Source organism: Tiliqua scincoides, chromosome 7, assembly GCF_035046505.1.
Source record: "Tiliqua scincoides isolate rTilSci1 chromosome 7, rTilSci1.hap2, whole genome shotgun sequence".
Classification (NCBI taxonomy): domain Eukaryota; kingdom Metazoa; phylum Chordata; class Lepidosauria; order Squamata; family Scincidae; genus Tiliqua; species Tiliqua scincoides.
The window spans coordinates 61,687,273-61,714,899 of record NC_089827.1 but is presented as its reverse complement, the minus strand read 5'-3'; the positions used below and the strand labels follow the sequence as shown (position 1 = coordinate 61,714,899).

At 38.5% G+C, this 27,627-nt stretch overlaps 1 protein-coding gene across 7 annotated transcripts in view; it reads left to right on the top strand.

Annotated features, from left to right (window-relative positions):
• CNOT4 (CCR4-NOT transcription complex subunit 4) overlaps window positions 1–27,267 on the top strand; it is an 85,081-nt gene extending 57,814 nt beyond the window's left edge. For 4 of the 7 annotated variants that reach the window (XM_066633286.1, XM_066633281.1, XM_066633279.1 and 1 more), the window contains 3 exons: window positions 879–1,376; window positions 24,981–25,193; window positions 25,885–27,267. In XM_066633286.1, the coding sequence (XP_066489383.1) occupies window positions 879–1,376; window positions 24,981–25,193; window positions 25,885–26,186 (1,013 nt within the window). In that variant the 3' untranslated portion in view covers window positions 26,187–27,267. The remainder of the gene's footprint in view (window positions 1–878; window positions 1,377–24,980; window positions 25,194–25,884) is intronic. The other 3 variants (XM_066633285.1, XM_066633283.1, XM_066633282.1) reach the window with 1 other exon arrangement.
• The last annotated feature ends 360 nt before the right edge of the window (window positions 27,268–27,627 follow it).

Sequence of the window (27,627 nt, the reverse complement as noted above, 5' to 3'; positions counted from 1 at the left end):
AGTGTATGTTTTTTAGATGTACATATTAAATATTTTATAGATATGCACCTGACTTAAATTTGTGAAGCTGTCCTAAGTTAGTGATTACAACAGAAATGTTGGATGTGAGCCTTTATGCCCAGGTTAAGGCTTTGGCCAGGAAGCACATTTATGAGCTTTGGTTGACATGCCAGCTATGTGCCTTTTTGAAAAAGACTGAAAACAACATGGTACATGCTCTTGTTACTTCCTGCTGCTGTAATGTGCTGTGTGGGGGCACCCCTTGAAGACTGTTCGCAAACTTGATCTAGTCCAAATGTGACAACTAGGGTAACATGTGGCTGCAGCTGCAGGGAACATTGCACAAGTTCTATATGAGCTCCACCGTTACTTTATTTCTGGGATAAATATAAGGTCCTGATATTTATCTTTAAAGCACTTTACAATCTGTACTCATGAGGGGACTATCTATTCCTTCTTACTCTTCAGGAGAAAAACCTCTTGGCAGTCTCATCATCTATCAGGTTGATAGCTACCACTGAACAGTGTTTTTCAGTGGTGGACCTCCAAGTTCTTGACTTAGTTCTTGACTCTTTGTAACAGGTGCAGGAGAGTGCAGCTTAATTCAGGCAAGCTTTATAAGTAAGTTGTTGCTTAAAACAACAGTAAGAGCTGACCCTAAATCAGTCTCATATATTTTGTTACTGCAACTTCATTGTGGGTTGTTCTATTTAGTAGTAACCTGCCTTGGGAACCATTTTCAAAAAGTAGGTAATAGATCTAAAAACCTTAGATCTTATAAGCCTTAGGCTTATGTTCTGAATTAGTATTTTGGCAAAGCTAACATTATGTTTTCATTTTTTTAAAAGTTTGTTGAATACTGTCTCTTTATTCCACAGAAACCATCCCAGTATCCTCCTCTACAGACTGGCAAGCAGCGTTCGGATTTGGTTCTTCTAAACAGCAAGAAGATGACTTGGGGTTTGATCCTTTTGATATCACCCGCAAAGCCTTAGCAGACCTGATTGAGAAGGAACTGTCAGTCCAAGACCAACCCTCCCTCTCGCCCACATCTCTCCAGAACCCTTCCCCACACACTACAACCGCCAAAGGGTCAGGCTCTGGATTTCTGCATCCTGCTGCACCCACAAATGCCAACTCTCTTAGTAGCACATTTTCAGTCTTGCCACAGAGGTTTCCACAGTTTCAACAGCATCGAGCAGTTTACAACTCTTTCAGTTTTCCAGGCCAAGCAGCTCGCTACCCTTGGATGGCCTTCCCACGCAATAACATCATGCACTTGAACCACACGGCGAATCCCCCTTCAAATAGTAATTTCTTGGACTTGAATCTCCCACCACAACACAGCACAGGTCTAGGAGGGATCCCTGTAGCAGGTAAGTACACTGAAATGGCCAATTAACTTGGAATACGCCTTCAGCGTCTCTGAACCAGAGTAGCAAGACTGGGTAGATGATGCTCAATGCTAATTTAACTATCTTGCTTGAGAGCATGACCTTTATATCTTTTGAAAATGAAACTTTTAGTTTGATATTTAGCCTTGTAATACTGAGCTTTATAAGGAAGGTGGAGTACTTTGTGTCCAAAAATGATTTCAAAAGTGATTTTTAAAATAATTTCCTTTGTCATTAGTCTTCATCATGCAATGGATTTGACTTATTTTCAACTTTGTTTCTATAGCATAAGAATGAGTTACATTTTAACACTTTAGAAGAAGACAAAACTGTCCCTCCCAACCCCAATTCACTTGAATTTGCATTTATAGCACAACAGGGAGAAGCTAAACTAATAGCCAAATTTTTTATCTCACTGTTTGAACTCAAGAATCTTCAATAGTATCTGAAATCCAACCTGGATGAGCTGGTGACTACCACTGAATAAGATGGTGCAGCAATCTGTTGAGACAATATGATAAAACTTCCTGTCAGATGTGTTCTTTTCATTGTGGAATTAGAAAGATCTAATCACTTGGTTGTCTGTTTTGTAGCATAACGCTCCAAGGGGCAGTAATAAGTGCTAAGGAGAGTGCTGGAAAATAGACTTGTTCATAGTTGACATGCACAAATCGGTATGATGTGGCAAACATTAACAGCTGCATGATCGTATCTCTTGGAGGCTAGAGGCAAATTTCAGTAGCTTTCCTTGCATCACAATTACATTGCCTCTCTTCTTTAAATCTCTGGGAGTACAGTATAGTCTTGACTGTACAGATCAGTCGTGTATGAATAGTATGTCTTGTAATTAGCTAGTACTTTAAACTGAAATCCAGTCCATTTCTCCTTTATAGATCCTGAATACTATAATTTTGGTTTTTCAGTACATTTAAATGATGCACACAATCCCCCTCTTACTTGTTGACAGTGAATGTTAGTAATTTGGGGCATCCAGAGAAATTGTCATTTACCTGCTATTCTGACTACCAGTAAAATTAATCTGGCTCTTTTGTCTTGGCTTTGAGTCTGGGATAGATATTGTAGAATTGGGTTTCTTGATTTTAGACCAGAATTAAGAGATCTGTGTTAATGCAGAAAATACTCCACTTTCACACAAGGGGTCTGCTAGTTTCTTGCACCTGACAACATGCAAATCTGGGCAGGGCATTGGAGAGCTGGCATTGGACTTGGAACAAGATGCTCGATTGCCCCCCTTTCCCCACTTTTCCCCTAACACATTCATCGCCACCACCCTCTAACATCCTTACGTTAAATAATATTTACTTTCTTTTCTTCTGCCTCAGCAAAATGCTACTTGTTTGTTTTTCCTCCTAATAATACATGGGCATCCAAGGACTGGCTTTCACTATTTCTCTGATTACTATGTGGTGATTTTGAAACAAAGTCCATGTGAAATAAACTTGCCTGGCCTTTTTTATTTTTCATTTCCCCCCCCCTCTTTTTTTCATCTGTGCTCCAGACTTATATTTGCATACAGTTAATTTCACCTCCAAACAATGCCAAAACACATGTAGACTTAATCCAAGACCATGTGTTCTAGACACACACTAAAAAACTAGAAGAATGGGTGGAGCTCTCTATAGGAATTCTGTGAAGTGAACTGGGTGATCTGTTCCTGGGGCCTAGTAGTTCTGCTTTGAAGGCGTAAATTTCATTCCCATGTTTGAATTTTACTAGTACATGTTGGTGCTTATGGAAGAGACCTCGGCTACATTTCTACTACAGCTTTAATGCACTTTCAATGAACTTATATTCCTCCAATGCATTCTGGGGGAATTTAAGGAATCTGAGTGCTGTTAGAGCTTCCTTTAACAAACTACAATCCCCAGAATTCATTGAGTGAATAGAAGTGCATTAAAGCTGTAATGGAAACACAGACTTGCATAGGCTGAGACGGAGGTACTCAAATTTATTTTGTAATTTGTTTTGTATTGTATATTGTATTTGTCATGGCCTAGGGCCCTGGATTTTGCTCCCACTGCCCTCTCATCAGGCATGACTCTGGAGAATCCTCAATGGACTTTAATGATGGCTTTTCAGGAAGCACCTGGCTGAGTTAATGGTGTCTGAAGAAGCCTCTGTGTGCAGCCTTTTAGATCTTGGCTTGCTGGTCCTTTTCAACTTTTCTGGTTCTTTTTTTAAAAGGCATTGCCAAACTCCTCTGAGATGAGCACAGAAAGTAATTCCCAAGACTTACTGTACATCTTAGAGTAGAACTCTAAAATGTGGTTTAGTGCTAAAGTTAAAAATCTTCCTAAACATGGAAGAATATGACTTGTGGAACTTATTGGGTCACCATTCTCCATTGGGAAGTATTGGAATTGAGAAAACAGGATCCCATCTCAGCCCTGGACTCAGTATCCCAATGATAGAAAACTGTATTTTCTTATTGCCTTCCCCATTTTTAAGTCTGAAGCAAAAACAAAGCAGTAAAAGTGATCATTGTGAACTAACTGCTCATTTTGCTGTTTAAAACGGAGTCTTTAGGGATGCTGGAACCTTCAAACAATGCATTGAAACACATTTATTGAAATGTCTTCTGAATATGTTGTACCAGAGATAGATATTTGGTCCTGGGACTCAGTGGAAAAACTATCGTAAAAGTTTTTCTGTAGATGAGAAAACTTTAAGTGACCTGGAATTTATATGTCATATCTCAGTGTTCTTCAACCTTGGAGTTGGAATCCCAATGGCGTTGCAAAGCCTCAGTTGTTGGGTTGTGGCAACTTATGGGACTGAAAAATGTTGAAGAACACTGTTCTAGAGCTCCACTAGGTAAAAGGGGAAGTATCTGGTGTACTGCTTCAGGAACCAGGAGGTTGTGTCCCAGTCCTACTCAGGCTCTTAGCAGTTGTGCTAAAATAGCTTTCACTAGTGCCAGGCTCCATGGTAACTTTTTCTGCTCTTTCTAATACGTTTATTTGGTTCCAGTGAACAATGCTGGGAGGGCATTACGGGGGGCAAAGAGTGGGCAGCAAGGGGGATGGCGTGGGTAGATAGGATCCTAGGAGGGGTTCAGGATTGACAGTGGGGTCCCTAGTTGCACACTTTGTTTATTGGTTTATTTTTTGTGGTTGTGGCATGAAAAATGTTGAAGATCACTATCATATTTAAAGGCCTTCTGGAAGTGTTAATACCTTGAGTTTCTGCACATTACGTCAGTATTTTTCTAGAAAATGTCACTGTAGTTATGATGGTATATGTGTCTGTTGCTTTTCCATTATGCAACCCACTTTGGGAAGGAATCGGTATCCTTAAATGCCATTCTGCATATTCTCAAACTTGCCAAAGATAGTTATGTCTCTGTCCCAAATTCTTCTTCTGAAAGGCATTCTGTATATAAAACACTATCTGGATCTCTATCCGGGTTGCACTATGTGGGTCCTGAATATTTTGCATATCAGATAGTGCAGTGGTTCTCACAAATTAAGCACCGGGACCCACTTTTTAGGATGAGAATCTGTCTGGACCCACTGGAAGTGATGATGTCACTTCCGGTCATGACATCAAGTAGGTACATTTTTCACAATCCTAGGCTGCAAACCTACCCACACTTACCCAGGAGTAAGCCCCATTTACTATCATTGTTAAAAGAATATACATAGTAGCTTGTTCAAAGTACATGTCTGTAACATTTCTCCAAATGCAGTCACATACCATGGTAGCATCAAGTCTAATATATTAAAAATAAAATATTAAAATGAATGGGGACCCACCTGAAATTGGCTCATGATGCACCTAGTGGGTCCCGAACCACAGTTTGAGAAACACTGAGATAGAGGGGAAAAAGTTCTATTTCAAATAGAAATGCACATACAAATGGTAAAGTACATACACTTTACTAAAATTGTGTTAGGTCTATAAATGTGTCAGACTTTTTCTAGGTTAGACATGAAGGTAACTTAGCTTTACAAAACTATCCTAACTTGAGCAATATATTTTTTTTTACCTTTTCGATCAAAGAATACTTAGTATTTTCAGGAATGGCACTATGCACAACTTTTTCCCCAGCGTTGATAATTAGAATAATTAGAATTAGAATTGATCTGAGGAAGACTTTCTGACAACCTTGAAGTAGGTGCCTTGCTTTGCTGCAAAGACACTTGCATTCTTGGTTGCGGAGTATCTCACCTTTGATTTTGTTGAGTGATCATTTGGGTATTTAGCTGCTGTTCATAGGTCCTCTCTGTTTTGTAGCATCTCTGAATTTTGATAAGATACCAATCATACCATCTGTTCCATTCAGTCATTTAAGATATTTAAACAGTTTCAAACCCATGACCAATCCCCTGGAACTCCACATGTTACCTTTAGAATCTAATGTGACTTCATTAATTATTGTACAAGGGGCAACTTTTCAACTAAAGGAATGACTGATTGTTGTGAGCTTTTCAAAATTATTTTTATAGTATTTGTATATATACAGAATTCTTTATAGTTCTTACATGCACAGTACATACTCTGAAATGGTTTTAGAGAAGATGACTTGTTCAGCTGTAAAACTTCAGGATTTTAACTTGATCTCCACTGATTCAGAATTCAGCAATGCCCTCTGCAAATACTGGCTTGGATGCAGAGTTGCTTGGTTATGGCCAGTACAATCTTTCACTTGGTTCTTTTGAGCAGCAGATTCTCATGTCGTATTGCAAATTGTTTTGTACATACTTTCTGTTCAGTTTGAAAAGCAGCTTGTAATATAATATAAGAATCATTCGCTCGAAAAAAGTGAAAAAATCTACTAGCCATGCAAGGTGCTCTTTGCATCCAAGTCATTGGTTTTCATAATTTTCATTTTGAAGATTCTGCCTTGAGAGTTTACCAGAATTCTTCACTAAGGCTAAACTTCATATTTACCCTGTTTGACCACAGAACAGTTGGGTGTTGTCTTGTTTAAAATCAAGAATTGAAATTTGCCATTCTCCAGTCAACTGATCTAAAATCTAAGCATGCTGACTGTGTCAACTTTAACTCTAAGTTTTGATCTCTAAGCTCTCTACAGAATGTCTTCATGTTTGCCATACTCATTCTTTAGTGCAGTGGTTCTCACACATTTAGCACCGGGACCCGTTTTTTAGAATTGGAATCTGTCAGGACCCACCAGAAGTGATGTCATGACCAGATGATGTCATGACATCATCAAGCAGGAAAATTTTGAACAATCCTACGCTGCAGTCCTACCTACACTTACCCAGGAGTAATCCCCATTTACTTTCATTGTTAAAAGAATAGACATAGTAGTTTGTTAAAAGTACAGGTCTGTAATGTTTCCCCAAATGCAGTCACATCCCATGGTAGCATCAATATACGTATATAGCATCTAATATATGAAAAATAAAATACTGAAATGAATAGGGACCCAGCTGAAATTGGCTCACAACCAAGAGTGGGTCCCAACACACAGTTTGAGAAACACCGCTTTAGTGTTAAATGGAACTCTAGACATAGTTTCTGCCGAGACCTGGTTTGTATAAGGTTTGCCACTGCTTGAGTGAGTCTGCACTTTGTGCTGAATCATGTGACAACTTTGAGGGTAGCTGTGAAGGATGCAAGACCTATAGGTAGCCTGAGTCAAATGTAGCTTACATGATGGTGTGTTTTGAACACCTAGGATGCTTATTAGCAAAACCCTTAAGTGGTTTCGGGAACTGCCTTTTGCGAGTTTTTATAAAAAGGTATCAAAAAGACTAATGCATTAGTTTGCCTTAATCTTTTAAAGTGTGCCTATTCTGTCTTGTTTGACTAACTTGGCCAGTTTGTTTTGTACATTTTTCATTTGCATAGTTTGTATCTCCTAAAATTTAAAAATCAAATATTAATTCATTTGTTCATCAAGTTACTAATATAATTACCATTCATTCCTACCATCTTGCTAGTTAACATTGAGTTAGTAACTTTAAAAGCTTAGCAACACAGGAGAAAATCAAGTCACAGATCATCTGATATTAATCCCGGTTCAGTACTATGCTTGTGTGAGGATAAGTAATCCCTGAAAAGTAGCAACAATAACACTCTACCGCTGGACGCCACTAGGTATGCCTGTTTTGGAAGTCACCAGATCCCTACAATCCATTAATTCTATCCTGAACCTGGCATAGGTGCAAAAGCAGTAGCTGTTTGTAGAGCTGGATATTTGCTGAGAAATATTCAGACAACTTAAAGCTACAACAAATGTATATTGACCTCAAGTAGAAAAGAGGATGCGTGATTACCATAACTTTGTTTTAGGCCTGTCATGTATTCTCCTATAAAGTTATTTGCTATGTGCAGAACCTAATGTTCACTAGATAGAATTTTCTCTTGGTATGAGCTAGCCAGCGTACATTGATTAGCTCCTTTGCTATCAAATTATACAGACAATCTAGTTGGAATTCCAGAATACTTGAATGCTTACTCCCAAGTTCTCCATGCTGTTACGTTTTGTTTTGGAGCTCTATCATAGGTTCACAACTCAGATTGGAATTATTCTATATATGAAAGACATTTTTTTTTATTTAGCCTGAAAGTACAAGTAGTGTGGACAAAATAGGAACTTCAAAGTTGGAAACCTGTCTAGCTGCAGATGTTTCTCTTACTTCTTTTAATAACTTCCTGTTGCCATGAAGTTTGTCAAACTCTTCACTCTTGTTGGGTAAAAACATGAATATTGTGATCAAATAATTCATCTACATTAAATACATATAAATTATTTTAATTGCACATACTGTTCCAGTGTTGGTTTAAGTGCTTTAGAGACATTACTGGTATTCAGATGTGTTTGACCTCCTATGAATGAACTAGCTGACTGCTGCTTTCCTTTCACCCTCCTGTAGAATGAGGGTTGTTGGCTGGATTATGTTTGTCCATATTTGGATGTAGCCAGTGAGTAGGTCCAATCACTTTTAGGATATTGCAGATCAAAAGTAATTCTTGAAATACATTAAGCCCTGTTTAGATGTTATGTAAGTGCCTCTGAATGGAGCTGGCTAGTTGTCCTGGTTACTAAGATATGTAGTGATGTTAATTGAGAGAGTGCTCATTCTAGTGTGCTATTTTCAGTCTTGTTTTCTTTAATATTTGAAAAAGGATCTTTTCTCAACACATGAAATGCACAAGCTTAATTTAATTTTCTACTCACTGTAATCCATATTTGACTTCTCTGACCTTGAGAAAATAGAATCTGAAGTTAAATCTGTGGTTAAAGAGCATGGTGGTCTGCTGCACTATATAATGGTATAAAGGTTGTCACTAAACATACAGTGATGTTTCGGCCACTTTGTTATCCAGACACTGAAGAGTTTGGTCGTGTTCCAGAGCAACGTGCACAATGGAGTTAGTTTTCTGAATTTTCTCTTTCAGAAACTCACTTCTCACTCTGACTGCACCTCCATGGAGTTTTAAAGAAGAATGTATCTGTATTTGTAAAGTCTACTGAAAAGAGGAGACTGCCTCCTGCTTACATGGCCAACCTTTCTGTGAATTTCCATTTCAGCATTTCTTATGCCAAAGCTGCAAACTTGTTTGAAAAGCTCCCAAATTCTTTGTGTCGAACACACAAATTGTGTGATTTACCAAACAGCCCTCCAGTACACGTTTGTCTCCCAGATTGCATCCATCGTCTCAAATTCACGATGAATTTGACTAAAAATTTGATTTGTAATGGTTGTTATGAATCAGGGAAAAATACATAACCAAAAACACAGGGAAACTGCAACAGAAAAGAGATGGAATATTGGGGAATATTTCCAAGTCTGTGAGATAGTCATGGTCTTTTGTGACAATGCTGCAGTATTGCAAAGTCTTTTTTTCTTGCTTTGTTTTTTATCCCGGTGTAGAGTTCTTCAAATTTTTTTCTGCTTTTTAGTTGGGCAGTGAAGTTGAAACTGCTGGGCAGTGTTGAAAAATGTGTTCTCTTAGAAGAAACATACAATTTCAAGTCTTGTATTTGTATTGCTTGTATTTGTATTGTTTTGTATTTGTATTGCTGTTTGAGTTTTAGTATAACTCAACCCTAAATTGCAATTGATCAATCACAGTCTGAGTTTGGACTACCAGACACACATACGTGTGTGTGAGAGAGAGAGGGGGGGGGGAAGATGCACAAAATGCAGGTCCTGCTTCTTTTCTTGTCTCTTCTATTCAGATGTTGGCAGTTACTATTACTTTAAACATTGCCTCATTTCACATGAGTTTGACAGGTCATGGTTACTTTGAGAGTATTAGATGTCAACAGTTCTGAGATTCTTTAGACCAGGGGTGTCAAGCATAAGGCCTGGGGGCTGGATGCGGCCCGCAGAAGCTTTTTATCTGACCCTCGGGCTCTCCAGCTGCTGAGCAATGCTGAGATGACATTGCTGAAAGGGTGGCCCTCATGATAATTGGGCTCTTCCATATCTTGAAATATGATCAAGATTTGTGTATTTTCTCTTCTGTTATTAGCAGCTAATGAGTTCCTGCATGAGAACAGAGTGCTTATTTCTGGTTTTGACCTTTTAATGACATCACTTCCTGTGTAATGGCATCACCTCCAGCCCTCAGCAGGCATCATGAATGCTGTTCACCCCTCTCTGTATGAAATGTGTTTGACACTCCTACTTTAGACTGTATTCTTGCAGAAGAAAACTTTAGATGCATTACTATAAGCTGCTCTGGCTCAAAGTCATGGTGAGACCACTTCATGTTTGGATATCACATGTAATTTTGATGGTCCTTTGATTCCGTTAGGACAGGGGTCTCTAAACTTGTCAACCGAAGGGCTGCATCAAATATCTGGCACAGTGTCGAGGGCTGGAAAAAATATATAAAATTTAAATAAATATATTAGAGATGGAACTTAGATGAATGAGTAAATGAATGACTGGGCTCAAATGCCCAGGATTTCTCCAAGCACCAACACAGCCCAAGAAATGAAGCACACACTTAAATGGACCCCCATTCCTCCACCCCACAAGCACAACTGTGGTTGCGTTTGCTCAACTGCCCAGAGGCTCTCAGTAGATAGAGGCTGGCTGCGAACTGTATAGGGACTGGCCGTGGGCTGCATTTGGCCCCCCGGCCGGGGTTTGGAGGCCTCTGCTTTAGGACAGCCATTTTCAACCTCTGTGCCGCAGCACACTGGGGTACCGCGAATAGTCTTCAGGCGTGCCGCAGGAGTTTGAGAGAGGGTCATTTATTAGTAGGGTCATTGGGGGATAAGCCCCCACCAACAATATGGTGTGCCTTGTCAAAAAACGGATGGTGTGCCTTTAGTATCTTGTCAGTGTGCCGTGAGACGAAAAAGGTTGAAAATTAGGATGCTTTAGGAGGGTGCTCCTATGTCAGTTATATGCTTCCATTTGTTGGAGAACCGTATAGTACTGAGAATTTCCTTATGCAACATTCTTGCTCAAAATAAAACTGAATAATGAGGACTGGATTCGGATTTTGTGTATGTTTGTCATTGAAAGGTAAATCCACACCTGGATTCTGCATTTGATAAGGTTCAGCCCACAAACATCTGATGCCTTAAAGGACGTGTCTGCTGTAGTCAGTTTTCAAGGAACTTAGTGAAGTATTCTTTGATGTTCTGTTTTTCTGCTGCCTGTGACAACTTTTAAAACACAAACCTAGATCATATTTGGAGTCCCTTGCATGTTAAGCATTTGCTTCGCCAGATTAAGATATAGCCCTGCAAAATTTAAAAACTGGCATACACAGGCAATTATAATGACCACAGAGGAGATTGTTAATGGAAACCACAACATGCGTTTCTTATTTCATACTCATACTCAGCCCTGTTGAAAATAGTGTTGATGCAGATTTGGTTTTGTATTTTATTTATCCTAAGTTTTAAAACAAGAGATAATACAGAAAGGTAGTGCTTGGAATATTTAGCGAGGTTAGACAGAGTAAAAGAGAACTCTAAATTATCTTGTTACTCAGTAGGTGTTGAGGTACTTTGAAGAGAACCCTGTAGATGACAGTATTCAATGGCTAATTTGGGAGCAAGTGTACAACCCTAAAATAAAATGCCTAACTTTAAAATGAGATGCCTAGGTCAAACCGTTTCCTGCTTGGTTTACTTGGGATGTATGACATAATTGTCTATTCCGAAACGGAAAAAGACCTTTTCTGGAGAGAAATGCCTGATCACTGAGTGTACATGACTGTTGTTAGAATGATGGCTCCTTGTTACTTCTGTTGTACGTCTGTGTCTGGAAACATCCTGTGTCTGGAAACATTCCTATGCTTCCCTACCCCTAGGAAGATTAGACTCTTGAAATACTCCAGCAGAAATTTTAAAGCTTCCCCAAATACAAGGAACACTAGAGGTTTTCTGAACGCTGATATACCTCTGTGTCTTGCCAGCTTCATACTGTTAAGAGGATTTTGTCCTATGCTCTATACTTCAACTTATAGTGCTCCCCAAGATCTTGCACAGAGGTCTTTCTTGGGAACTGAGTTAATTTTAATAGGAGATGTCAGGAATTGAATCTTCATGCAAAGTATGTACTGAGCTATTACCCTGCCCTCCAATTTGTTTTAAGTACAGTTCAAATGTGAGATGGCATGATAAGGGTCAAGTTTTAACATGACATGTCATAGTCTTTGGATAAAACTCTCAGGTCTATGCAAGTGGATTGGTCATGCAGACCTGGTCTTGGGTTTAAAAGATTCAAGCCTGATAGGAGCTTGCAATAGGATCTAATGTCTAAGGTTGACAAGACATTGCGAACCAAACAATGCCTGCCAAGTGATTGGGCCTCATAACAAATGCACTCTAAATAGATGTTTTGAATTACTCATTTTCTGTTTTTTATGTATAATAGAACAGGTGCTCCAGTCATTCTTACTAAAATGTTAAATGCTCTAAAGAAGAAATCTGGTAGTAGAATATAGGGCTGGTGCACATGTAGCATTTTAGATTATTTAAAGTTTAAAATGATCTGTAGTTTAAACCAGTGGTTTTAATGATGTTCCGGTCATAGCCCCCTTGGTTCCATAAACTCATCCCTAGTGCCTCCCATCCTACCCTATAAAAAGCATTATTCAAAATAGCAGTTTGCATGACCCACTAAGGGCAATAATGATAAAATTCAAAATGATATTGTACATCTATTCAAAATCCAATTAAAAACTTTTTAGTTTAACCAATTTTTCCCCAGTGTACACATTTGATCCCTGTCGCATATACGCAACATTGGACAGAAATGGCTTAATTTACTCAACAATATTGATGAACTTGATCCAGTGATACCACCTTTTCAAAATTTGATAGGGATTTAGCAAGAATCTTAGATATCACATTTAGTGATATCTACTTCTGCTGTTCAGTAAATTCTGAATGCAATGGATGGGTTTGGTGAAGTGATATCAGTTTCCCAATGTCTGGTTTAAAGTCATTTACCAGGAGTCTTAAATTGTCTGATTTAGTAATCTGGAGTTGATTTCTTTTTTTGGACCACACTAAAACTTCATTCCACCAAATATGATGTTGGAAATGCAACAGGGAGCTTCTTAACCACTGTCCATAGTGCAGGATAGCGCTCAGAATTTCCCTTCTGTAACCAAGAACTCTTGGTACAATTTCTTAAACTTTAACTTCATCTCCATGTTACTTTGTAATACGATCCCTTTCTCCATGACCCCAACTTCCTCAGTATCTGAAAATGGATTTATCACCCAATCTGGAATTTCCATCAAAAGAAGAAAATCTGGTCACTCGTATATATCTTCATGCATCATATCCAAAATAGTCACAAAAAAACTTGCAGAGCATTGTTTTGTATGCCACCTTTCTCTCTTAGCTCAGAGAGGCTTGGAAATTAGTATAGCTTGCAACAGCCTATATTGCACTTGAATAAACTTTGAAATAATACGTAGAGATTACAGATTTGGCCTCGTTTCAGATTGCCCTCATTTCCCTGCAACTGCAAATTCATTTTGTTGAACTTGGCATATAGTTCTGATAAATAAGCAATGTCATGCCTGGCCACTTTTAAGTGTCAAAAAGGTTATGAAAGCATCTCACACAGCCGCCTTTTCATAGCCAACAAAGTTCAGTATGAAGCTGCAAATGTTCAAAATTTTCATCATTCTCAACCTTGAGCTCCTGGAATGGTTGATTGTTGAGAGCATGGGCGTTAATTTTATTCACTGTCAGTAATGACACTGTATAATCTATGCAGCAGATCACAGAGGTTTTTTGCAACCATATGTTGACAATGAATGACACAGTAAATGGTAAAGACATTTGGTGCTGCTTTTTTCAAGTGAGCAGCACACCCACAATAGCAACTAATCCTTGATGGTGCGCCATCAGTAACCCAAGCAAGTATGTTAGTAAGCAGAATTTCCTTGTCTTTAGAAAAACTGTTCAACATGAAATATTGACTCGTCATTAGTATCTGTTCTTAGTTGCTTTGCCAATGACTTTTTTTTTTAACCAAATATTCATCTTTTATAAAGTACACATAAGCAAGAAGCAAAGATTCATTGCCTGGCAAGGTTGACTCATCCAGCTGTAATGCAAATTGTCTTGTCCTTGGTATGCTGCATAATGTTATCTTCCATATTCTCAGCCATTTCATCTGTGCGTCATTACACTGATTTGTTGCTGAGACAAATTGTCTTAATTATATCGTGTGGTGACTTATACAAAACTGTGCTCACAACCTCACTAACTGCTGGTAGGATGAGTTCTTTACCAATTGTATATATGTGACTTTCCAGACAAAGCACTCAACAGTGAAATGCTGTATGATGCACGGAAACCATCGTGTCCTGAAGCATTGCAAAACATGCTTGACCATGTGGCCCCGCTTTTGAAATTTGTCACAAAGTGATTGAAAAGAAAAGTTCTTCAAATGTTCTATCTGTCTGGAAGGCTTCATTGCTTCCTTAGAAAAGACCTTTTCACATATTAGGCATACTGGCAGCTGCTGCTTTGTTGGTGTTGATATAAATCCATACTTATTATACAGAGCATCTCAAGAAAATGTACACACACTTTACAGTGTTAAATTTATTATGCTATATCACAAAAATATAGCATGCTGCATCTATGTATTGGCAACCTTCAGTCTCGAAAGACTATGGTATCGCGCTCTGAAAGGTGGTTCTGGCACAGCGTCTAGTGTGGCTGAAAAGGCCAATCCAGGAGTGACAATCCCTTCCACACCGGGAGCAAGTGCAGTCTGTCCCTGGTCTGTCTCCCTGGCTATGGGCCTTCCTTCTTTGCCTCTTAGCCTCAGACTGTTGGCAAAGTGTCTCTTCAAACTGGGAAAGGCCATGCTGCACAGCCTGCCTCCAAGTGTTCACAAAAGCAGATGCTTGACCCAATTTCATTAGTTAATGAAACAGTCCAAGTGCTCAAAATGTCCTCCATTGGCATTTATACACCGCTGGTTTAGATGACTAAGCAATCTGTAGAAATCATTCAGTGTGTGTGCTGGGATGGTCCCACATCTTCAATTGCTACCCTTAGATCAGGGGTGTTCAAACTTTTTGGCATTAGAGCCACATCATCTCTCTGTCACTGTGTCAGGGGCTGGGGGAAAAAGAATTAATTTACATTTTAAAATTGAATAAATTTACATAAATTGATATATTAGAGATGGAACTTATATGAATGAAAAAGGGTCTTGCAATAGTACACGTCCTATAACAGGCCTTGCACAAAGCAAGGCTGGCCTTTCCTTCACTACTGCTGCATCACTGATGTGAAACAGCAAGCAGTGGAGGGAGCCCACAGCTCACGCTAGAACAGATGCCCTCACACTGACAGCAGTTGCGTCAGACCAGCACAGGCTCCAGCAAGTCTCTGGAGACTTGCTGTTTGGAGACTGGGGTCTCCCTGCTGCCCAGATTGGGAGTCCCTGGAGGCTGCAAGTGGCCCCTGGGCTGGTGTTTGGGCACCCCTATCTTAGATCAATGACCCCTAAACTTTTTTGACTGGCTGCCTTGGCCTTTTGGGCCATTGGTCAGGACTGCCCGTTAGGACTACAATCCTATGCATTGTATAGGGCTGCAAGTATTTTGCAAGGAATCCGCAGCTCCCCTGGATGGTTTCCATGGCTCCCTGGGGAGGCATGGCTCATGATTTAGGAACTACTGCCTTAGGTATTTGAGTGTTGTCAATTTACCACAAGGACGTATGTATGAATTAGAATTCGTAGTCAGAACTGTCTAGGAGTATACCTTGACTTCTTTTCTGCTCATGTTAAACTCCTTAAAAATGTGTTTGTGAAGGCCCGAGTTTCTGTTGTTACTCTTAAACTTGATCTCTGCAATTCAGGGACAAAGGGTTTTGTTCCAGATGACACATTTTTGACCTATAGTGAAAATCATTTTAAAATCTCTCCTTTTTATATACCATAGTTGAGAGGAAGTAGCAAGTAAGGTGCAGGTGGTGTTGGGCTTGTTTTACATGCAGTAGTTTAAATTGCATTCTTAGATGTGAGCATAGCAGATCTGTTTATATTACAATAAAAGTGAACCGTGGATTCTTAGAGACTATCAGAGTTAGGTGTTGGCAGTGACCAGTGAGATAACATTAGACCTCTTTCTCAATGCCAAACCTAGTCTTGAGCCATATTTGTAAAAATATTTTTCCTTGCACCTTGGTACTGATATCAAATGTAACACTAAATCCTTTACAGGGATATTCTTATGGAATAATTAGATTCAAGGATGACAAATATTAGCTTATCTACTTTGCTTGATAATATTACTGAAATCAGCAATTTCAACCCCATTTGTGTTCATAGATGAATTATTATTAAACTTGCAGTTCTATACTGAGAATAAACCCAGTTGGTTGCATTTCTGATTGGGCTGCACAATAGTCAACACTGGAATATTAATATTTCAGAGCAAGTTGTTTAAAGAAAATATTATTGTAGGAAAAAAGCTTCTTGAATAAATGTCTGAAATATTATAGAAACAGATGCCATCTTGCGATTAATGTTGAAATCTGATAATTGTCCTGTCATCATAGAGTTGCTTCATAGGGATGAATAATTAGTAACAATTAGTAATACCTTTTGTATAATAAATGTATTGCATTAACTAATTTCTCTAGCAGTTCTGGAACAAGAAGAATTTTGATTGATGACAACAGCTGACCTTTAGAAATATTTAATTAGTAAATTTCAGGTGATTTTTTTTTTCTGTCAGCAGTCAGTGAGGCTCACAGTAAAATACAATAAAATGAACACATCAAACATAGCCAAATCTGCCCTTTCCACGCATTGCCACACCTGATGCAACATTCTAAATTGGGCAAAAGTATCTCGCCAACAACTGGGCATCCAGGCTCTAAGCGTAGTACAGAAGCACAACCAGATTGAGAACCTGAGTCTTCAGGGAAAGTGCTAGTCCCCATAATAGAGGTTTTACAAATGTAGCAGTTGTGAAGCAAAACAGTTGTTATATTTCATTATTTCACTCTGTGTTCTGATTAACTGATAAATAAAATCAATTTTTCTTAATGTTTCTTTTGTTTCCCCTCATCTACCTACATAAAACTCATTACTGTAGACATAACAGAAATTGTTTCTCATAATGTGTTAATACCAGTCTGGTTACTGCAATCATAAGAATTGTTCTTTGACTGTAACATATTTCAGACATCTTAATAGAAATACTTTTGAATCTCTTGGTTTAAATAAAGTATGAGACCACAGTTTATTATGCCTTCGGTATATGCATCCCTTAGTACAAGATTAACGTTTAACCTTGTTATGGACCTCTGGTGAGACAATGAAAACAAATTGACAGTTTTCTTAGATAAAGAAGCAAGGTGTATTTTAAGATGAGTATCATGATCCCAGTTGTACTCAGTGAATCTTTTGATCTTCTTGCAAAATTTATTTTAAACCTATAGATGCTTTCTATTCAACAAAATGACCAATTATCTTTTTTGCAATCATATCTGCAATGGTAGGAAAAAGAAATCTCATTTTAGCCAATTTATAAACATTTCCAGCATTTATGACTATCCTAATCCAGTGGTTCCCAAACTGTGAGTTGGAACCCGCTAGTACGACCTAATTTCTGGTCGGTCCCATAGAGCCTCCAGTGAAAACATGGCTGATGGAAAGATCAGATAACTAATTACCTTGAAGCTATTCAAAAATCATATAGTTCCTAATTGCCCTGCAAAGAGCGCAGCTAATCACAAACTGAGCTCTTGCAGTTTGCAAGTATATGTAAGTATAGGAAGATAAACGTCCAGGCATCTTTTTGGGGGGTTATTATTCCTTGTAAACAAATAAATAGCTTCTTCTTAAATCTCCCTTATTTTAATGTCTCATAATCCTAGGATGGTCCTGATAGTGTTGTTTTAAAAAGTGTCCTGGTGCTTAAAAAGTTTGGGAAACTGCCCTAGTCCATTTATTTTACTTGGGGTGATATATTGATGAGCAGATTTGTTCATACAGTTGCCATCTTCACATTGAGTAGAGTGTTACTGGTGACAAAACAAACCTTACGTTGGGGAGAAAAGGTTTGGGCAGCATCTGAACTTGGAAGTCCATAAAAGTTGAGCTGTTTCAAATACCCCTACTGTGTGTGGCTCTTTGGTGGTTCATGTACCACACAGAATATAATCAGATGCTGACTTATAAATACAAAAATAATGAAAGTCAGTAATTCTCATCAGCCAAAATCTGAATCTCCTCTGTGTGAATGTGAGTGTACATGAGAGAACTTGGGAAGAGGACATAGGGAGGGGTGAGTGTTTTAAAAAAACAACAAAACTTTAGGGCTGATGTCTAATTAAATGTTTGTCGATCAGTTAAAAAGCAAATTAATAAAATATATTTGCATAATTCCAAAATCTCAATATGTGGCCTTAATAGCACAACAATATTGCCCGTTGTTGGAAGGAAAGGCTGTGCTGTCCAGAAAGAGCCATTTTTTAAGAGGCCCCACCCACAATAATCTCACTTTTTGTCAGTCACTTGAGCCCCATTCCATTTTCCTACTTGCTCAGATATCTCAGTGCAGGGGAGGGGGGGGTTACTTTGAAAAACACTGCAAGAAAAATCTACGTGTTTTTGATGCTCCTGCTGTGAGATTCAATATTGTATTTTCAAAGGGGAGGGGATACCAACTTTAGCGGCGGTATCTTTTCTGATCTTGTATTCCCACTGCAGTTAATTCTTTGTAGTGATGGTGTGAAGAAGCTTGTAGCTTGCCTTTTTGAAAGAGCCCATGTCTTTGTTAGCTAGTTCAAAAGTTTGTTTAGGAAAAAAAGGATACGTAGGATCGTGTGTGCTGTATGCCTTAAAGAGAAAAATAACAGAATTCTGCACCAGGGTAATGCAGAAGATGTGTAAAGCAAAGTTCTGCAACCAACATAATGTATACCGTTTACTTACTTTTTTCACCTTAAATAATTTTTTCTAGCCTTGTGGGATGGGCTCTGAACTTGCAACTTGTGCCAATTGTAAATGTTTCTTGGCTGTACCTCTGACTTCTCAGGTGTCCCAAGATATCTCAAACATGCTTTCAAGTCTCTTTACAGTCCTTCAGAAATTGAGTTTCTCAAGAACCTAAATTCTGAGCCAGCTACTCAATCCCACATTTTTAAATTTAAGACCCATGTTATAATATTGCTGCAGCACATTTAACTGTAGTAAAGCCATTAAGCAAAAAGAATTCGAACTCCAGAATGGAGAGGAGAGTGCATAGCACAGTTTCACTGCCTGCTCTTGATTTACTTGTGAATTGGAAACATAGCATTGGCGTAAGGCTATAGTCTCTAAGTTAAATGTATAGTGCATATCTTATGGCCTATGAAGTTGCTTCTGTAACCATTTGTCACCATTTGGATACCACCTTCTTTTGTCACTAGGGTCTAAATCCAGGGTGGCAACCAAAGTGCTCTAGAATTGACTTATGCCACCTTTATAATAGAGTGACAAAGCATATTGTGTATAATGTGATCAAGAAAATCAGTTTTTGTGAACAAGAAAAATCAGTTTGTTCTTTTTAACAAAATGAAACTGCAATATGGCTGAAAAGTGGGGTCCAAACTATGTATTAACATAGAGTGCATCATTTGCCTGTATGTGTGTTCTTTAAAAAGAAATGTGAAACATAACAAAACCACAGGGAGGGAGCTCTAGCACTTTGCCCCAACTGTGGCTCTTACTCTGATGATGTATCTCCACCTGTGCACTATTTGCTATAGAAAAAAGCTTCAAATGAAACTTTTTTCTACTGTAAATAGTACATGGTGATGCACAGAAGTGTTATAGCTCCCCTGACCGCCCACCATGGTTGTGCCTACTTCACACTTCCCCAGGTGCTATTTGAAAAGGGGGAAAGGGGCTGACAAACGTGTACTGAGTGAAGTGTAATTTTGCTCTGACTTCCCTGTTTGTTGCAGGCATGAAAAGGATATCTTAGGGTCATACTGAGATTAAGAGTGAATTTACCAGTGCAGCACTGAATTTGAGTGTGACCATTTGATCTGTAGTGTGACCATTTGAAGTGTAGTTTAAGACTTGGACAACCACTCCAATCTGGCTTGATTGCTTCTGAACAACTTTGAAACAGAGTACCACCATGGTGAATCCTTCTTTAAGGTTTTTTTTTTTAAGAATTGATTTCTTAAGCACAAGTTGTTTGATGCAACTGTTCACAGGAATGCATCCACAGCAATCCACCTGTTGACAAGAGGTGTGGGAATCAATTCCACAACAAAGCCAACCTTAGATGAAAATAGAGCAGTGGCATAGGTAAACAAGAAAGCTGACCACACTGAAGACTTAATCAGCTTGTTGCAGAATGAAGAATTGTGTGACTGAAGAGTGGGTCTTAATCTTTAATACGCATTGAATTGATGTGAATGTACACGGAAAGTTAGTTGAATTTTGAACCTGGTATCACTTGATGTGAGCAGTTACATTGCTTTGGTTTCATCAGGAAGCTTACCCCACTACCTGCTGAGCATTAAGAGAAAATGAATGGTACTAATTTTACATGAACTGGTTGTGCCAGAAAAATGTCAGCAGTCATACTTTCACAATGCCGAACACTATCCAAAACCATCTTTGTTCATGGTATTGGCATAAGCATCAATGGCAGTATGAAAGTAGATAACATCTGCAGCAAAGGGAGCATTGTATGTGGCTGGAACAAGAAATACCTACATCAGCAGTACGTAAACAATGCTACCTTCAGCGAATTCCAAGACCTGTTCAATAAAACATGTGTCCAGCAATTTCTTCAAGACAAATTCAAGAAGTACGCAAAACAGTTTCTACACATCCATTTTCTGTACACTGCGGAAAAGTTACTGCAATCATTGTTTTTATCTGTGGATTAACGTATGCAAATTGGTTCTAGTATCTCCATATGGAAGCAGACAGAATACCCCTGTACAGATGAGAAAAAGTGGACAAAAGGATGCTGTTATTTATGTAGTAGACACAGATGTTCTTGCAGCATGCGTGATGCATCAAATGGAAGAAATCTGTTTTAAAGTGCAAGGCTGACTCAGTTCAAAGTTAAATTGAACAAAGGAAGTGGTTCAAATTATTATTCCACTTCACAGTGGGGCAAATGCAGTTTCTGGCTTTGGAAACATGGCAAAAAATTTGTCAAACTACTGCAAGACAACAGAATGCCAAAATGCGGTTGCGAAGTGATGGACAGTACCTTCTGATGACAGCATGGAGTAGTTCCCTATCAGATATGTAAACTGAGACAACATCAGTGATACCCCTGCAGAAGATTGTGTGGTGAAGAGCAAGAAGGTTTAGAAGACATCAGTGTAGAGATTACTTTCTCGCATGCAGTAGCTACAACTTGAAAGTGAATTCAGTTAATTACAAGGTGTATGTCCTGCTTTATTGCCACTGATTATGGCAGATGCTTTCTCCACATTGATCTGTATTTTGTTCAGATTCAAAATTTGGCAATGTCTCAGATTCTGATAGTGTGCTGAAATCTTAGTATGACAGATAGCTAAGGAGTATTAGTTGAGCTTGGTTTATTTTTCTCCCAAATTACTTATGCAAAAGTAATTTCACAAGTTTTTTTTCTCCATACATAGGTCTTTAGGACATTCATTACATGGAGTCTGCACTGATGTTCCCTTTAAAAATAAAACATGTCAAAATAGACTTATATCCTCCATAAATAATGTAATGCATAGGAAGAAAAGCTGCTACTGAAGAACCTTTCACTAGCAGAAGCAAAGTCAAGCCACCTTTTCTTGTGGTGGTCACCTTGAATTTTGTGACCAGTGTGGTAGTTCTGTATTTAAAATGTTTTATACGTATAAAAAAAAATTTGCAGTTTGGCTGCTATCTTGGATTTTGACCCATAGAAGCAAATGCACATTATTCAAGAGCTACCCCAGCCTATTCCTTATGGCATGTTTTTCTCATATAGAAACCACCGTGAAACCTTTTTGTGAAATAATTTTACCTTACTAAGAGAAATAATGCCTTGTTTTAGTCCAAAAATGGCAGTGTGCTAAAGTGACGGTTTGTACCTACTTCTATGCACATGTTCAACTAGGAGTTTTCTTGTCTGTGTTCTCAAATCAAAATTCAGCAACTGTGCACATGAGATTTACTTTTTGGTGGGCAGTATTTGCCTTTCAGTGCTTGGTAGCCCTTTTTTTCCTGTGAACCAGGAAGTGATCTTAACTGCCTTTAAGACATCTCTGTTTAGTAAATATCAGTCCCATTTAAAGAGAGAATCTTTCTTTCAAGCTTCAATATATGTCAGGTACTCCTCTGGAAAACATTGCTATAAAACATAATTTAACATGTTGCTCAAGTCTTTAAGCCAAGGATTAAAAAAATTATAGAACCTAGTCCCAACATTTCACTTTCAACTGTGGAAAGCATCTTCAGGGGTTATAAAGAATTTGTATCCTCTCATCTGTTAGTTGACTATTTACTCACTTCACAGTGGTCATCCACCTGTATCATCTGTTTACACCATTCAGATTTTTTAAAGTTTGTTTCTTGAGGAAGGGCAGATAGGTAGTCTTGGATTACTGAAATCTTTTGAAGTCTAATAATTGTAACTCCCCACTTGCATTGAGTAAACTGAGTGCTAAGCACTATCTTTATTCATGGTGGTGATCCATTCTCTGTTTGTACTTGTTTTGGTCCTGATTTTACTGCCTATCAAGAAGGTTTTTTACACTTGTTTAACATTGTTCAAAATATAGCTGGTGCTTATGATGTGTATATAGCTACAGACCTCCTTAAAAGGAATGTAGACAAACTTTGTTTCAGTCATATCTGTCTGATTTTGTATATAGAGCAAATGTAGTAAAATTGGGTACTACTGATATATAGATTGAAAAATCTGAAGCAATTCCTAGAGATGTTTTAATCATTTATGGAAAGATTGAATATTCTATGCCTCTGCTATTCACAGGTGAAAATACATAACACTTTCTAGAACATTAGCTCTAGAACAGTGTTTCTCAATGTTTGTCCTCTGCTACTTCACATGGTCATCCTGTTCAAAGTACCAGTGAAAGTAACTGGTGATGGTATCGCCAGTTACTTTCGGGTTGCGAGGCCAGATGCAACACTACAAATATTAGTAAGAGGCTCAGGATAGATGGGAGGACTTTTCCAAGTGTGGAAAAGCATGCTTTGGAGCTCTGCCCGCCATGCCAGGCCTCCTAACTCTGTTTGTTGCATCGCGTCACTGATCTTGCTGCTGGGCAGCAGGGTGTCCAGGGGTCCCACAAAAAAATTTTTTTTTTTTAAAATCTTTTAGCAGAATCAAAAGAGACTGATAAATCCAGGGCTCTGACTTTACAGTGTCAATACATCTATCTGGTCAATACCTTCAGATTGATTCCTGATAACTGGCTAAAGAGGCACCTTTTAAAGCAGTGACTTTCTCTTAATTGGCAAGAGAAGAGCAACTGTTCCTAGTCCCTGAAGCACAGATTATTTTCCAGTGGCTGTTTGGTGTTGCTTTTAGATTGTGAGCCCTTTTTGGAGCCTTTTTTGGACATCTTTTTCACTTATTTTGCTGTGTAAACCACTTTGTGAACTTCTGTTGAAAAGCAGTATACTGTATAAATATTGATGCGTAGGGCATTGTAAACTAAGTATTTATTAGTGCCTTTTGGATCAGACTACTGACCACCTCAATAAAATGTAATTATTTAAATATAGCCATAACAGTTAGACATATACATATATTCTAATGGAGCAGGATCATACTTTCTTTTAAAGAAAGTCTACATGGACACTTTTTAGGTCTTCTGTAGGTGATCAAATAAAATGCAAATAAAATTTTCTAATTGCAAAACTCAGATATTTTGCTGTTCAGTAAGCTCACTTGATCTTTTCAACAGGTGAATTTTTTTTTAAATTCTGCAGAGATGGATGGACAGGACTAGGTATAGAGCCTGGGATCTATTTAGTCCACTATTCTTTTGTCACACGTGTCTAGCTGGGTACCTTTAGAAGCTCAAAAAGAGATGTTAAGATGTTGGCTATCCTCTATTGTTTGAGATCTGTTAATCAAAAGCGTACAGCTTGGAACAGGAGCTTACATTTCGCTATTGAGACTGACAGCTTGCTGTGATAGGTCTGTTCTCCATAACTTGGTCTAAACCTTTGTTGATGTCAGGTAACCCAGTAGCTGTCACAACATCTTATGATGATGAATTTCTTAAGTTAATTGCGTATTGAGTGAAGTATTTTACATTATTAGAGCACCCTTCCTCCAAGGAGCTCAGGGTGGTGTACATAGTTCCTTCCTCCTTTTGTCCTCACAACAACCCTGTGTGGTATATTAGCCTAAGAGATCGTGACTGGCCCAAGGTTTACCTAGGAAGCTTGATGGCTCAAATAAATAGTTCAAAGGATTTCTGTTGGCAGGATTGAAATGACACCATAAGAATATTCCTGATATCCTTAAAATAACCAGTTCTCTTTCTTTGGTAGTAGAAATTCTGGAGCTAGTGTTAAAGAAACTGCGCGTGATAGTTTATGTGTGGTCCTTGCTTACAGCAAGTTGTCTTAGGAATTTTCTCCTCTTCTACCCACTCTATGCTGAAACAGGCTTTTCTCACTTTCAGCCAAAACTTGCTACCTCTCCCTCTGATACAGTCCAAGCAATGTGTAAGATTTTCACAATTCTGTTCTTGTTAGGTTCTGTCGCATTGTCTTGCATCTTCTCATTTGAGTAGGAAGCTGTTAAATCATCTCTCTTATAAGCCTATATGATTTGTCATTGGCTGGGGAAACTTTTGTTAAAGCATGTAGTGGGTTTTTTTCTAGTTAGTAATGAAAGAGATCCTGTTTCCTTAATGAAGCTTCTACCCTGATTTAGTAGGGAACTAGGTTTTTCTTCCCTACATGCTTAAAAAATATTACACTTTGTGGCAGCTCAACATTCAAGCTTCATCTTTATTTATCATCATTGCCCCATTCTCTTGGTAGGGAATCAGTATTAAATGCTTAGAGAACCACCATCTTTCACTTAAAACAGCATCTGTTTCTAACTTCAGCTTTTTATTTTCTATCTTTCATTTTCTTTTTTCTTTTTTGTTGATAAATCTCCCAGACAACAACAGTTCTGTAGAGAGTTTAAATATGAAGGAATGGCAGGACGGGCTAAGGGCACTTCTACCGAACATTAACATCAACTTTGGTGGACTGCCCAATGCTACTTCCCCCTCCAACGCCAACCACAGTGTACCAACGTCCAACACTGCCACCACCGACAGCCTGAATTGGGACAGCCCTGGCAGCTGGATGGACCCCGCAATCATCACAGGTAACAGTTTCTCGCTCATTCAGCTCCACTGATAATGATCAAGTGGGTATCTGGCACAAATTAATCAATACTTAAAAAAAAAAAAAAGCAATTCTATATGCGGTGGTCTCTTCCAGCTTCCATCCACCAAACTTTCAAGAGGCCCTGAAGATTTTTTGGAACAAATCAGCAGTAGTCTCCCACAACCCTTTCTATTGCATGCCCAGCATCTTTCCAAGGATATATTTAGTCCTTTGTAGGTTTCCACGTGGTCTAATGGCATGGCAGTATGTGCAATGCAGTTCCTGAGGCACAATATGTTACCTGGACTTTTTTTCCTTGTAAAGGGACACACTCCACTTGTTTATAAAGCTCTCTCTTATAAGGCTATTATGTGTTCCCCTTGTAAAAGGCTGAAGCATGATTTAGGAAGGTAGAAAAACCATGTGGTATTTGGTAGAGCTGGATTTGTGGATGAATCTTTCTGGATGATTGGCTTGGCAAGTGTGGAAAATAATCTAATGGAAAATTTCTCTTTGGTAAAACTCAGCTCTGGATATGTTGGAAAAACTGTTTTAACAGGGTTTTGTACAAATGAATGTGTTCTCACCATTGCCATTGGTAAACTGTTAAGCTGACCAACTTTACTTTTGAAGTCCTTGCTTGCTCTGACTTAACCTCTTTCTCCCACTATGTTTTCTTTTCTTCCTAGGAATCCCAGCCTCCGCTGGAAACAGTTTAGACTCCCTTCAAGACGACAATCCACCACACTGGCTAAAATCTCTTCAGGCTCTCACAGAGATGGACGGCCCAAGTGCTGCCCCAACACAGACCCCCCACAGTAACCCCTTCAGTACACAGATTCCTCTGCACAGAGCCAATTGGAATCCCTACTCTTCTCCTTCAAACCCCACCAGTTTCCACTCTCCTCCCCCAGGTTTTCAGACAGCTTTCAGACCCCCCAGTAAAACACCTACAGATCTACTACAGAGCTCAGCGCTGGATCGTCATTAGGAAAAGAGTTAAAAACATTAGAAATGCAGGAATTGCCCCACCCAGACTTCCCATTCCCATCCATGGGGTACCCCTCCATATCTCTGTTTCTGAAGAATCCAGTTCCTGATCAAGCCTCTTCCCCACCAGCCCCCAAATGCAATGCAATCACAGGGTCATGACCATATCTTTTTGTTAAGTTTCTGCTGAGTCAGTGTTTGAAATACACTGCTTAAAAATGATTTTGTTAAATGCACTAAGAAAAAAGAGAGAGAGAGAGAGAAAGAAATCAAAGTGCAGCCTTGATGCATTAAAAGAGAATATTACTTTCATAAATCTTTTGCACATAATTATTTTAGCGTATCAGGAAATGTCAGATCTACAGTAGGGGGAAAAAACACAATATAAAATTCAGAATCAAATGCAGTGATGTAAAAGCAATTTAATTTAAACATGACATTCAAGATATGGGGAGAAGCAATGGCCTAGCATTTGTTTTGCATTCTGTGTGTCGGTATACAAGAAAATAGCTTTTTTCTTTTCACTTTTTTTTTTTTGGAAGAGTGGGACAGTTTTGTCAGTACAAGGCTTGTCATAAAGTGGGTTGAAGGACAATTTGCCTATAGAAATAACTGACATGTTGCTAAGAAGTGATTTAACAGAGGGAATTATTTTTTTTTTAATTTTGGCTTTAGATTTCAAGTAAACTTTAATGTTTTAAAAATATTCACAGATTTAATACCTAGCATATACATGATATAAACAGCTGAAACACGAGTGATATTTACTTCAGTCTTTCTGTCTCCTTATCAATCTCTCTTTTTTTAAAAAAAATCACCTGATTTAAAGCACTCTGGGATAGCACTGCATTCGGGCCACATTATCACCATCAGGAGCGCAACCTTTTGACGACCTCTGCCTGCAGCTTTTACTTAACCTTGTAGTTTCTGGACGTTTGTGCAGTATTGAAAGACAGGAAAAAAAGAAACCAATTAAAATTAAACATGGTTATAACCTGACGCTAAAACTAAAAACAAGGAAATGTACCTCTTTCTTCAGAATTAAAACTAAAATCTTAAATAAAACAGAAAACTTGATGACAGCTTTTTGTGAGCACTGCTTCTTTGTTTTGGGAGGGGTTCTCTGATGGATAGATAATCAAGACTATGAGATGCTTTGTTGCCACCTCCATCCTATTGACCCATTAGCCTTTCTGTGCCATGTTACATCCTGCATTTGTTGTTTTTAAACTTATTTTTCAGTATATACCCTTCTTGGAATTATGTTCTTAAAACTTTTTGGAACAGGTTGCTGAGAAGTTAGATATACACACAAGGACTTCCTGTCTCCCAAGAGACCTACGTGTTATTGTCCTGTAATGTGTTGCCAATATTCAAGTCTTCGTGGTGTCTGGTCAATGTGGGAAGCTGTATGCATGCATTTAAAGCACATTATATTGGGA